This window comes from Ogataea angusta, assembly GCF_019207475.1.
Source record: "Ogataea angusta isolate 61-244 chromosome Unknown 61-244_NODE_5_length_850226_cov_91.758892, whole genome shotgun sequence".
Taxonomy (NCBI): domain Eukaryota; kingdom Fungi; phylum Ascomycota; class Pichiomycetes; order Pichiales; family Pichiaceae; genus Ogataea; species Ogataea angusta.
The window spans coordinates 179,545-192,449 of record NW_025065219.1 but is presented as its reverse complement, the minus strand read 5'-3'; the positions used below and the strand labels follow the sequence as shown (position 1 = coordinate 192,449).

Here is a 12,905-nt window from a genome sequence, read left to right as displayed (position 1 = left end):
TTTAATAGTGCTGTTTATCTCCAGTGATCTGGATCAAGAATAGCTGGCGTTTCCAGATGTCTGAAGGAAAAGATCCAGTGATTACTGATATTTTGCGCAAGATCGAGCGCGAGCGCAACATTGCGCTGGGGGCTAGCAATTTGCGTAAAGAAACATCCAATGCGCTCGTTATACAAAAATGTAACACGTCCATTAGAGAGGCCCAAAAAAACATTGAGTATCTTGAACAAACATTGAAGAAATTGCGCTTACAGAAAGTGAACTCAAACGGTCGCTCCTCGTCTGCTGAGTCGTCGCACTCGCAATCGGTAGAGAGCGTCTCCTCTACCAATGGAGACACGCATCACAACAGAAAACCGATACATAAACCCACGTTCACGGTTCTCGACCTGCTGAAGTACGAGTGTCCGTCGCTAGGGCACAGAATACAATATATGTTACAACAGCTGGAGTTCAAAATCCAGGTTGAGCAGCAGTATAAAGAGGCAAACGAGAAGATATACAAGCTGTATCAACTGGAAGGTGACCGGCGGAGTATTGCTGCAGCTGCCGATGGCTGTGTTGAAGGCGAGAGAAAGATTCAGCTGATGCGCAAAGCACTTAAACAGTACCAATCGATGTACATTGACATCGATGAAGTCGCTCGAGAGAATGCTGTGATCAACACGTTCAGAAAAAATCCTTTGACAGGAGTACTGTCTATTACAATTTCGACTGTTCGCAATGTAGATCACATTGCTTCTCCAGTGTTCACTAGAAATCCCGATTCCATCGTTACTATCAAAATTGACGACGTTGAACGTGGCCGGACCAAAGGATCGAGGAACGATAGGTGGAACGAGACTTTTGAGATCGACGTCGAAAAAGGAAACGAGGTTGCACTTACCGTGTACGACAAGTCTGGTGATCAATTGGTGCCCGTTGGCCTTGCCTGGTTACCCTTGTCAGATATCGCAGAGGAGATCCGCAGAAAGAAGGTGACTCAGGAACGCGGGGGCGACTGGATGATCGGTTCTGCTTTGCAGCAAGGTCCGAGAGGCCAACTCAGTTCTTCTGCGTCCAATACAACCATGGAGAGCAAAAGCGACTTGCCAGGTCTTCCCTCTGCTTCTGCAAATGGATCCTCGACAACATCAACAAGCGACACGAACGCCGTGACCTCCACCTGCTGGTTTGAGTTGGAACCCACGGGCCAAATCTTGATTACCATTGGATTTACCAAGGCAAATGAGCACCGCAAGGGAGAACGGTACGCTTTTGGAGGCGGATTGGGACGTCACGGTGCCATACGTCAAAGAAAAGAGGAAATATACGAGCACCATGGCCACAAGTTCGTCCAAAAGCAATTCTACAACATCATGTGCTGTGCAGTTTGCGGTGATTTTCTCAGATACAGCGGGTTTCAATGTGAAGACTGCAGGTTTTTGTGCCACAAGAAGTGCTACAAGAACGTTATTAATAAATGTATTTCCAGAACCAGCACAGACTCTGCGCCGGAAGAAACAAAGCTCAATCACAGAATTCCTCACAGGTTTGAGCAGGTCACAAACAGAGGCACAAAATGGTGTTGTCACTGTGGCTATATCCTTCCATGGGGTAGAAAGAATATCAGGAAGTGTTCTGAGTGTGGAATATTTTGCCATGCTACTTGTTCGCATCTAGTTCCCGACTTCTGTGGAATGTCCATTGAAAAGGCTAGCCAGATTCTGTCTGCTATCAAGTCAACGCAGGAAAGCAAATCCACGAAGCCCAAACCACCAATCCCTACCCAATCAACTGCTACTTTAACCACAATAGGAAGCAAAACCGCTCCTTCGGTTGGGTCAGATCAAACTAAGGTGGACCACGTCCCATCAGCACAACATGAGTATCCAGAAACCGCTGTCACAAAACAAGCATATCAAAAGCATCACTTGCAAACTGGTCCGGGGCAATACGAAGGTCGCCAGCTTCCAGAAATTCCTTTGCAGAACAAGCCTGTACCTCCAACTCCTCAGCAGGCTGGCTCACGGCCTGTTCCACAACCACACTCCAGGTCTGCCACTGAACCAGTCGCAAAGCATCCTTCACAACAAGCCGTCCCATCCGTTTCTCAAGAAGTTGCGAAACCTGTTGAGAAAAGGTCTCCTACTAAACAAAACGGCCCGGCTTCTCACCGCTCTAAACAGCGCCGTCATCGCCACAGATACGGATTGGACGACTTCAATTTTGTGGCTGTTCTTGGAAAAGGTAACTTTGGTAAGGTGATGCTGGCAGAAAGCGTACACACACACAAACTTTGTGCAATCAAGGTGTTGAAAAAGGACTTCATCATCCAGAACGACGAGGTGGAAAGCACCAAATCGGAGAAAAGGGTGTTTATGATTGCCAACAAAGGGCAACATCCATTCCTGTTGAATTTACACCAGTGCTTCCAGACTGAAAATCGTATCTACTTCGTCATGGAGTACATCACAGGTGGGGATCTCATGTGGCATGTTCAGCAGAAACGCTTCTCTCTGAGAAGAGCGCAATTTTACGCGGCAGAAGTTCTTCTAGCCTTGAAGTTCTTGCACGAGAACGGCGTTATTTATAGAGACCTGAAGCTGGACAACATCATGTTGAGCGAGTCGGGTCACATAAAGCTGGGAGACTATGGTTTGTGCAAGGAGAATATGTGGTATGGAAATAAAACGTCCACATTCTGCGGAACACCAGAATTAATGGCACCTGAGATCTTGAAAGAACAAGGTTACGACAAAGCCGTTGACTGGTGGGCTTTTGGTGTTTTACTATACCAGATGCTGCTCACCAAGTCTCCATTCAAGGGTGAAGACGAGGATGAGGTGTTCAATGCTATTTTGACCGACGAACCTTTGTACCCTATCAACATGGCCAAAGAAGCTGTTGACATTTTGCAGCGTCTGCTGACGCGAGACCCTGCACAACGTCTTGGTTCTGGCGAGGCAGATGCGCTCGAAATCATGGCGCACCCATATTTCGCAAACATCAATTTTGACGATGTTCTAAATTTGAGAGTGACTCCGCCTTATATCCCAGAAATTCGCGACCCGCGCAAACCGGAATGCTTCGATGAGGAATTCACCTCGCAGGCAGCAAAGCTTACGCCTGTCAACAGTGTTTTGTCGCCTTCTATGCAAGAGATGTTCAGAGGCTTTACTTACGTCAACGAGGAGAATGCCATTTAAATTCGCGAATTTCACGAAAAAAAATTTAAGGCTGCTGAGATTTAACGTGGCACGCAATACAGTTGACCGATGGTAACAGTCAACACAATTCAAGAGCTTCGCAGTTTGGAGCTTGGCAGCTTGGTTAAGACCACTTTTCAGAAAGCTTTGCAGAATGGACAATTGGTTTTTTCGCCAAGCAAACACGAACATTACACTGACCCTCAGACAGGGATGGAGTGCGAGTTGATAGTGGTTGAGGGGCTTCGCAAACGCCCTATTAACAGACCCACGCAGCCCGGGTCAGATGAGATGATCTCCAGCGACAAAATTGAGCAAGTGAAAGCCAAAAATCCGTTTATGAAACCAGAGCCAGAACTGACGCTGATCGATACGTTGTTGCACGACTACAGGCTCATCTTGAACAAGTTCCCCAACACGGAGGAGCATTTTTTGATGGTCACGAAAGAGTTCATTCAGCAGGACACGCTATTGCAGCCGTTGGAATTGGAGCTGATGCTCACCATTTTGAGGAAGCTGAACGACTCAGATAACAAGTTCTTTGCATTCTTTAACTCGGGACCTGAGTCAGGATACTCACAGTTCCACAAACACATTCAATTCATGAAACTGCCATCCGGTTTCCATGTCTATCAAAACTCGCTGGTTGAGAATAGCGACTTCTACATCCCCACAGAGACGTCAGAATCTAAGAAGCCGCTTGTGAACAAAAATCTGACGTTCAAGCACTTTGTACTCAAATTGCCAAAGACGTTTGCATCGGAGGAGGAGCAGCAGTCCACACTTGCTCTAATGTACATGTATTTATTCAAGCGCGTTTTGAACGTTTTTAAAGAGTACGGGGTGGATTCAAGCAAGTTGAGCTATAACTTCCTAATGATGGAAAACTGGATGATGATTATACCTAGACGCAATGCCTTTTTTGACGGCATCTGGCAAAACAGTCTTGGATTTATGGGTCTTTTTACCACCAAGGACGAAACGGTTAAATCTAAAATTCTTCAGCACGGAGCTGGGACCATTCTGCGCGAATGCGGTTTCGAACTGGATCCGACTGACGACAACCATAAATACGATGAGTATGGTTACTAGAAAATTTCTAACTAATGCTATCAACATGTAACATATATTTCTGGTCTATACAATCAAGCCTTGGCGATGTTGTTGAGCTCCTCCTTCTCGAACTCCTCAGCTTCAGCTTCCAAAATGTATGGGAGCATGTATGGGATGTCTTCCTCTGGCTTCAAAACCTTGGATGGGGGAAGAACCTTGGCGGACAAAACAAGCTGGTGAGCGGTGATGATTCTGTAATTTCTGGCGTAAGACTCGTCGGCTGGCAATCTGGAAATGACTTTTTGCATGAGTGGGGTCTCTTCAATCATCAAATCGTCGAGTCTGAATGTTAGCAAAGAACGGGGTCTTGAAACTTACCTTAGTCCAATTTCCCTGTAGCCGGATAAGTATGTGAAGGTCTTGGCAACTGGCAGCATGAACTGTCTCAACATTGGAGTCTTGAGAACATAGTCAGCAGCCTTTTTGATGCTGGTAACGGAAGCCATGGTTGGTTGTTGAGAAAGAAAATTATAAATTTTATTCTCGCGAATGGTGATTGGCGAAAAAAAGAGGTTTTACGTAAGCATTCAAGGTTTACGTGATACTGCTATAACGGTCGCGGCGATGCGCTGAGCACACCATTAGCAGGCACATTGCTGCTCATTGGTGGAAGGCCGCTGGTTCAGGTCTACTGTGCGTCTTCTGCGTTGGCCCTGCTGGCTCAATTTTTCCTCTAATGGCAGTTTCAGGGCAATGTCTCTGAAGCAATCCTTGACCCTCTCCCCCGTTTTGGCACTGACCTCCGCATACATGAGTCCCAGTTCGTTAGCAAAGGCCTGGGCTTCATCTTTGCTGATTTTTCGCTCCTCCTCCAGATCCAGTTTATTTCCTACCAGGGCGATCACAATGCCCGAGCTTGCTTGTTTCTGAAGCTCTTTGATCCAGTACTTGGCCTTGTCGAGCGACGATTCCTGTGTAATATCATAAACAACCAGCGCTGCTTGTGCATTTCTGTAATACATGGAGGCGAGTGACCTGTATCTTTCCTGGCCCGCGGTGTCCCATATCTCAAACTTGACGGTGGTATTAGCGTCAATCTGAATGGTCTGGGTAAGAAAAGCTGCGCCGATGGTAGACTCCCGCGAGTCCGTAAAAGAGTCCTTCACAAATCTGTGGACAATGGAAGATTTTCCCACCGCAGATTCGCCTAGTACGTTAGCAAAATTGGTGTATTTTCACATACCTAGCAAGACAAGCTTGAACTGCGCAAACCGCATAGCGGACTGGCCGTGTTCTGTGGATGTGTTGGAGGACATGTTAACAATCTCGCGAAGATAAGGGAGATAAATATAGGAAAATTAAGAAGTCGAAGCAAACACAGCCTTGATTTTATGGAGACACGGCTTAGCCACACAGACTGCTCGAAATGGTGAAAGTATTTACAGTTGTATACATGAGATGGTAGTTTTGTCTATGTACATTCTAAACCACCTACTCGTCGATCTTCGCAAGAATCTCCTTGTCGCTGAACAATAAATACTCCTCTCCGTCAATTTTGACTGGGGATCCACCGAAGCTTGGCAATAACACCTTATCACCTTTCTTCACGATGGTTGGCACCAACTCGCCCTTGTCATTTTTGGTGCCCGGTCCGTTTGCGACCACTGTACCGAATGCCAACTTGTCCTGGTTCTTCTCAGGGATGTAGATACCGGATGCCGTCTTCGAGGCAGCCTTTGCTCTCTGGACGAGCACACGATCGAACAATGGCTTGATTGAGTTGAGCTTGAGAAGACTAGACATGACAATAATTTCAGGCAACGCCAGTGCTGGCCAAATTATTCTTATATTTCTGGCTCGGAAATTTCGAGAAGCAGTCAGTGTCCGAATTGTCTCCGGCTTTCATGCCATACCAACTTTTTTCAGCATTTTTTCTCTTTTGCGTCTGTTATTGCCCTTTTTCGGCTTCACAATCACAGACGCGCGCGTCTCCACGCTGTTCCACAGCTCGTCGTGGATCGTGGGTGGCAGTTTGCGCCCGTACAAACACTGGTCGACGAGCCACGTTCCCAGGATGAACTCTTCCTTCGTCAGCGTACCGTCGTCGAACTCCAGATCGTCGTGCTGCTCGTCCTGGTCTTGCTGGCGTGCAAAGTACTCTTTTTTGCGATGTTCAATCAGAAGGTCCCAGATCCGTTCCAAAGTCTCGTCGCTCAGTCTCGACCTACGCCAGAGCTCTCTAACGACCAGCCCGTGGATCCGTTTGCCGGCGTCCGCCACAATGCTTTCCTCCTTGTCGTCCACATAGGAGCCCTTGTTGGCTGCCCACACTCCTTCGTATCGTTTTTTCTCTTCCTCGGTCACGTAATTAGCATCGTTGTGATGCTTCCATGGTTTCGCCTCGTTAAAGCTTTTCTTCGTATGTTTCTCCTTCCGAAGAGTCGTTTTGAACTTTAGATGCTGTTCCTGCTCAGCAGGCACGGGATGTGTCGACTGGCTCGAGTCGTGTCGTTGTAAACCCAGCATCCGCTGGAACTTCTTGCCATGCGCCCCTCTCACCAGTCCATGGTGATGGTGAGGCAATCTGTACTCAGCGACTGGGGAAACAGGATACTGGGGCAGCGCCTCGTCTCCACTGGCGGGTACTTCGTCAACGTCGGGCTCTGCAGAAGACGGCTCTTTCAGAATCGAGGTGCTTTCATTCACTTCCACCGCTGGAGGTGGCTTTCTGGACAGCGGGCGTTTCGTGTCGAGTTTCTCGTTGTCCGAAGGGTTCTGGTCGTAATAGTCAGCTATTGTAGCCGGCTCGGCCAGCTGGTGAAATGTGTGTTTCGGGAAGTCGTAGCTGAGGTCCCAGTTGCTGCAGCTGAATGACGGCTCTTCAGGAGCGTCTTTATAGAGGTAATCTTCGTCCTCTGAGATCATTGGCAGCGAGAGGGACGAGTACGAGTTGGACGTGCTGATAGATCCGTCATGAGACACTTTGGGTGGCGGAGATAGCAGCTTGATGTCATCTTTGAGAGAGGAACTCAGGCTGTGCACTGACGACTTGGCAGAACGGTTAGGAGAAGAGTTGTTGTACGGACTTTTGGAAAGCGGGTCAGAGTAGAATTCTGGATGCGGCGGGATGGGGTCGTTGGGGCTCAATGGCTTGGCTGTGCCGAAATTAGGCGACTTTAGGTTCGGAATGGAATGCGACGATAGGCTCATGGGGACAGGTCTAATAGATGGGGAGGACAAATTTTCAGGCGTCGTGGAGAGTTTCGGCTGGCTCGTTGATACCATGAGCGATGGCCTCGACTTGGCGACGAGCGAAGCGGCAGCTAGCGCTGCAGACGAGCTGTTGCTGTTGACCGAGTCCCAAGTCGTACGCAGGGCATGTTTACCAGGGGTGGACGGTCTTTTCGCCCAGTCTGCAGAGGTCGGCACCGAATTCTGTTTTGTTCGCACGGATGACACGCTGCTGGCCGAGCCATCGCTCTTGCGAGGGTGCTGGTTTCGAAGGATTGGCTGCGGGTTGGCTTTTTTGATGCGGGCTAGAGACGAGGTGTGCGGGACAATCTCGTTGGCCGAGGCTGTCTGGCTAGACTGTTTCCTGACGGCAGCTTTGGCTGCCAGGGAAGGGTCCATGTTCATGGTGCAAAAGCGCTGGAGAAAGAGAAAGTACTCAACAAGGCTCAGAACAGATATAAAAAAAGGTTGATTATGTAATGATTTATGGCAGATTACAGGGTGCCATACGCCGTATCCGCAACCCGGGCGCTCATTTAGAGAGGGTATTCTGTGGCAGCACAATCGGAGATGAGAAATTGCTTCACGCACAAATCTGGCGCAGGACTACAGTATAAGCCCAATTCCAAACAATACGTCAACGGTGTCTTCTTATCCACACAGCCAAGCAAAATTTTTTTTTCGAAAAAAGTAATACTCTTGATTCATGACGATTGGTAACTTTGCCACTGACAAAAAGGCGCTTCCGTTCTCCGAGCAGCACTACTTTTCCTCATACGACCACTTTGGTATCCACGAGGAAATGTTGAAGGACACTGTGCGCACGCTGTCGTACAGAAACGCGATTATGAAAAACAGACACCTGTTTAAGGATAAGATTGTTTTGGATGTGGGATGCGGAACGGGAATTCTGTCGATGTTTGCCGCCAGAGCCGGGGCCAAGCACGTGATAGCCGTGGACATGTCGAACATCATTGAGATGGCTCAGCAGATCGTCGACATCAACGGTTTCTCAGACAAAATCACGCTCCTCAAAGGAAAGCTGGAAGATGTCGAGATGCCTTACGATAAGGTGGATATCATCATATCTGAGTGGATGGGATACTTTCTGCTTTACGAATCCATGTTGGATACAGTGTTGGTGGCCAGGGACAGGTACCTGAAACCAGGCGGGTTAATCTTCCCTGATAAGGCCAATATCCAGGTTGCCCTCATTGAGGATGGCAGCTACAAAGACGAAAAAATCTTTTACTGGGAGGACGTTTATGGATTCGACTACTCGCCGTTCATTCCTCTTGTGATGACGCAGCCGCTTATCGAGACCGTCGAGAACAAGACGGTGGTGACCAATCATTATAAGCTGATCGAGTTCGACCTCAACACCGTCACGATTGACGAGCTGGCTTTCCACAAACAATTTAAGCTGACGGCCACCAGAGACGATCTAGCACACGCATTGGTTGCGTGGTTTGATATCGAGTTCCCTTACGACCAACCACAGAACAAGGTTGTATTCTCTACCGGTCCGCACGTGAATTACACGCACTGGCAGCAGACAATTTTTTATCTGGACCAGGTGCTGGACCTGAAAAGAGGCGAGACTATCGAGGGCTCGCTGGCCTCGAGACCCAACGAGCACAACAACAGAGAGCTCGACATTGAGCTGGAGTGGGACTTCAGAGCCTCGGGCGACCACGATTCGCGCCAGCAAAGAGGCAAGTTCAACTACTTCTTGCGGTAACTTAATTAGATGCGTCCCCTGGGCTGGGATTACGTCAGCCATATGGGGGTTACAGGATAGAATTTAAAAGTATAGACAGCCTTTAAAGGCATTGCCATTGCGAATTGGTACCACGTGGTCTAGATTCAGTTTTGTACGTTGGCTCAATTAATATAAAAGACAGCGAGCGAGCTCAAGATTGCGTTCTCTTTGTTTACTTGTCGGATGTTCATTTTTGTTCTTCTTCTTGGCAGTATAGTGAGCTGCGCGCCCATTGCGCAAGTGCCGTTGGTTCGTCCAGCCTTGACGACCGAACTGACCAGGGACGTATTTGTCAAACAGATCCACTCGCACAACGACTACTGGAGAGAATATCCGTGTCTCACTGCTTTGAGCCTCGGAGTCCAGTCGATCGAGGCTGACGTTTGGGTGTTCCCCGAGCTCAATGACTCCACTATGTACGTTGGCCACAATCGCGCATCGTTGACGCCGGACAGAACGCTCGAAAATCTGTATCTGAACCCTATTTTGTCGCTCATCGACGCTTTCAATCCGGTCAAAGATGCAACCAAGGAAGCCGGCACTTTTAACGGCGTTTTCGACACAGACTCCGGGGCAACGCTGTATCTGTTTGTGGACATGAAGACGGATGGACTCGCCACATGGTCGTACGTTTACAACGCTCTGGAGCCGCTAAGAAAGAAAAATTACCTCACCACCTACAACAGCACCGACGGCACCTGGAAACAGGGTCCGCTTACCGTAATCGGTACCGGCAACACGCCATTCGACGAAGTACAGAAGCTGGCTGCCAGAGACGTGTTTTTCGATGGCGTTCTGGGCGGCCTCCACGATTCGTTCACAGCCAGCATATCGCCAATAGCGTCAAGCTCGCTCGAAGCGCTGGTGGGCAGGGTGGACAGCATTGATGGCCTTAACTCCAGCCAGACGCTGCGGCTCAGCCAGGCCATCAGCGACGCCCACGCCAAGGGCATCTATACGCGGATATGGGACACTCCGTGGTGGCCTGTCGAGAAGCAGACAAACGTCTGGCGCCAGATCCTGCAGGCCGGCTCAGACTTTCTAAACGCGGACGACCTTGAGTACGCAATCCACTTTCAGTAGACGTTCGTCAATACAGCTATCAATGATCTAGTTGGTAACCAGCATTTTTATGTTCATTACGTAAGCCTATATTCAAACGTATTCGCTGTGCCATCAAGATAGTAGACTAGGACATCTTTTTGTTTTTGCTCAACTTCGCCAGACTTTGTCGATAGTCCACACAGCTACAGCATTTTCAACTGTCTGACTTGTACACACACTCTGATACTACGGTGCAGTCTATTGGGAACTCCGGAACGTGCGGATCAGAATCATGTTACAAGCTTTGGGGTTAAGAGGTTCTGCCAAGATACCCGAAGACCAGAAGGTCTCGCGGATTATAACGCAGGCTCTTCAATATGAGAATGCGCTGAAGGCCATGGACTACTTCCTGGACGACAGATCGAGCGAGGGACTCAAGTTGCTGGAGGATCACGACCAGTCCGCCATCACCCAGCTGGCGTACGCCGTGATTCAGTTTATCGAGGCCACGCTGGGATTCGAAGCCGCCACGATGAAAAAAGCGAACGACGCGCTTGTGCTGGCAGAAAACATGTCCTGGAAAGAGAAAACGTTTGCAGAGAAGCACAAGATCCAGACTTCTGCTATCTATCCACCCGGCACCGAATGGGCCGTCACTTACGCGGAGGCAAACCTGTTGAGCGCGCTGCTCATGCTGTTGAGCGAGAGCATGGTCGATAGTGCGAAGGCGCTTTTGAAGCTGAGGCGCGCGTACCACACGTTGGACGAGATCAGCAAGAATATGGAGCGGAACTCTGTCGCGAACGAGTTGAGCAACTTGTCGGTGAACAGCGGCTCGTCGAGCACGAGTACCGCCTCGTCACAGCGATTTGCGGACGTTCCGGGACTTTCGAGCGAGCAGAGCGTGAAGGACGAGGACGTGATCAAGCGACTTGAGAAATTGTATAAGGTCAGGAAAGCAAGAATCGACGGCGAGCACATCGGCAACCCGCCAGCCTCCGAGTCACTCAGACACAATTTGGGTTTCAAGGAGAGACAAAAGGGTGAATTGAGCGACACGATGGGTTTCACGGTAGAGTACGGCAACTCGGACGTGCCGACAATCGATGAGTTCATCCATTCGGGAGTCAACCTTTGTTTTGGGATCTTGCAAGTGGTGTTGTCTTTGATTCCGCCGGCCATTGGAAGAGTTTTGTCTGTAGTTGGCTTCAAGGGATCTAGGGAGCACGGGTTGAAAATGGTCTGGAACGCGGCCAAGGAAAGAAACATTCACGGTGGACTCGGGCTTCTTGCGCTGCTCGTGTTTTATGACGGGCCTTTCCAGTTCACAGATGTCGACTTCGATCTTCCGTCCACTGTAGAGCTCAAAAAGATGAGCTCGCAGTCAAGCCATACTCTCATCGCTACTGAGACCGTTGGACGGAAAGCCAAGGTGGAGCGCAAGATGGAGCTCGAAAAGATGGCGAGTGTCGGGGACGGTGAGCCTACCTTGCTCCATCCGGGGCCGAAGTTGGTTTCTGTGCTGTTGCACGCCCGAGCTCTGTTTCCGAACGGCAATTTATGGTTGCTCCAGGAGTCTCGAATGCTAGCCAGCCGTGGTCGGTTGGAGGAGGCTGTGGAGCTGATGGATTCTGCGCACAAGTCAGAGATGAAGCAGGTGGATGCACTTTTGGGCTACGACCGTGCCATGATACTGGCTTTCATGCACAAGTTCGATCGTGCCGGTAGAGAATTTTTGGAGCTGGTCAACATCAATTCTTACTCACACTGTCTCTACACCTACTTTGCTGGAGCTTGTTACCTGGAATGCTACCGTATGTGTATTACAGGGCTGAACATTGAGTCCGACGTCCCAGATAAGGTGGATTTCACAAAAAAAGACTATTATAAAGAACAGGCTGACAAGCTTCTTAAGGCGGCTCCGTCGCTGATCGGCAAGAAGAAGTTTCAGTCCAAGATCCCTCCGTTCGAAAAGTTCATTGCGAGAAAATTGAAGCAGATCGAGAAGACACAGCAGGCCACCGGGCTGCCGTTCCTGGACTGCGTCGGAACGTCGCTAATACATGAGTTGGTGTATTTCTGGAACGGCTACAACCGAATGACAGAGGAGCAGCTCAGACTCGCGATAAAGCTCCTCGGCTACTCGGCCGACTCAATCAAAGACAAGGACCTCGACCTCGAAAACCCAGCCACACACGAACCGTATAGCAAGATCAGCGAGGCGTGCGAAGAGGCCATGATCAGACACACTTTGCAGGCGATTTCGCTGAGAAGACTGGGGAAAATCGAGGAAGGCGGCAAACTGCTAGATTCTGCAGTTATTAGTAACATGACAGACACCGGGAAGACTGACGTGAACCAGAAATTGCTCAAGTTGACTGAGAATCCATGGCTTTATCCGACTGCATTATACGAAAAGGCACTGTTCTGCTGGAAGCAGCAAGGATTTGATGGTCTCGAAGAGTCCAAGAATTGGCTCAAGAAGTCTCAATCATACGGGGGAGACGACTACGAGCTGAGCACCCGGGTGTCGATGAAGACGAAAGCCGCTCTTGATAGATTAGAAGACATTCGTATTTAAGGCTAGAGGTAAATAGGTAGTGCATTTTGACAAAAATCCACAGTTG

General features: G+C 49.2%; 8 protein-coding genes across 8 annotated transcripts; 5 read left to right on the top strand and 3 right to left on the bottom strand.

The window, feature by feature from the left end:
- Positions 1 to 56: 56 nt before the first annotated feature.
- On the top strand, positions 57 to 3,188 carry KL928_002629 (uncharacterized protein; the record flags this gene model as incomplete). The annotated part of the gene is made up of 1 exon (XM_043203126.1): positions 57 to 3,188. The coding sequence occupies one exon, from the start codon at positions 57 to 59 to the stop codon at positions 3,186 to 3,188; it is 3,132 nt and encodes a 1,043-aa protein (XP_043059783.1).
- A 69-nt stretch (positions 3,189 to 3,257) lies between these two features.
- KL928_002628 (uncharacterized protein) lies at positions 3,258 to 4,280 on the top strand (the record flags this gene model as incomplete). The annotated part of the gene is made up of 1 exon (XM_043203125.1): positions 3,258 to 4,280. The coding sequence occupies one exon, from the start codon at positions 3,258 to 3,260 to the stop codon at positions 4,278 to 4,280; it is 1,023 nt and encodes a 340-aa protein (XP_043059782.1).
- A 53-nt stretch (positions 4,281 to 4,333) lies between these two features.
- Positions 4,334 to 4,747, bottom strand: KL928_002627 (uncharacterized protein; the record flags this gene model as incomplete). The annotated part of the gene is made up of 2 exons (XM_043203124.1): positions 4,334 to 4,607; positions 4,683 to 4,747. 2 exons carry the CDS (start codon positions 4,745 to 4,747, stop codon positions 4,334 to 4,336), a joined length of 339 nt encoding a protein of 112 aa, XP_043059781.1.
- Positions 4,748 to 4,882: 135 nt separating this feature from the next.
- On the bottom strand, positions 4,883 to 6,044 carry KL928_002626 (uncharacterized protein; the record flags this gene model as incomplete). Its single annotated transcript, XM_043203123.1, has 2 exons — positions 4,883 to 5,411; positions 5,737 to 6,044. The coding sequence occupies 2 exons, from the start codon at positions 6,042 to 6,044 to the stop codon at positions 4,883 to 4,885; spliced, it is 837 nt and encodes a 278-aa protein (XP_043059780.1).
- A 99-nt stretch (positions 6,045 to 6,143) lies between these two features.
- Positions 6,144 to 7,877, bottom strand: KL928_002625 (uncharacterized protein; the record flags this gene model as incomplete). Its single annotated transcript, XM_043203122.1, has 1 exon — positions 6,144 to 7,877. The coding sequence occupies one exon, from the start codon at positions 7,875 to 7,877 to the stop codon at positions 6,144 to 6,146; it is 1,734 nt and encodes a 577-aa protein (XP_043059779.1).
- Positions 7,878 to 8,178: 301 nt separating this feature from the next.
- Positions 8,179 to 9,213, top strand: KL928_002624 (uncharacterized protein; the record flags this gene model as incomplete). Its single annotated transcript, XM_043203121.1, has 1 exon — positions 8,179 to 9,213. The coding sequence occupies one exon, from the start codon at positions 8,179 to 8,181 to the stop codon at positions 9,211 to 9,213; it is 1,035 nt and encodes a 344-aa protein (XP_043059778.1).
- Positions 9,214 to 9,417: 204 nt separating this feature from the next.
- Positions 9,418 to 10,317, top strand: KL928_002623 (uncharacterized protein; the record flags this gene model as incomplete). The annotated part of the gene is made up of 1 exon (XM_043203120.1): positions 9,418 to 10,317. One exon carries the CDS (start codon positions 9,418 to 9,420, stop codon positions 10,315 to 10,317), a length of 900 nt encoding a protein of 299 aa, XP_043059777.1.
- Positions 10,318 to 10,570: 253 nt separating this feature from the next.
- KL928_002622 (uncharacterized protein) lies at positions 10,571 to 12,859 on the top strand (the record flags this gene model as incomplete). Its single annotated transcript, XM_043203119.1, has 1 exon — positions 10,571 to 12,859. The coding sequence occupies one exon, from the start codon at positions 10,571 to 10,573 to the stop codon at positions 12,857 to 12,859; it is 2,289 nt and encodes a 762-aa protein (XP_043059776.1).
- Between the last annotated feature and the right edge of the window lie 46 nt (positions 12,860 to 12,905).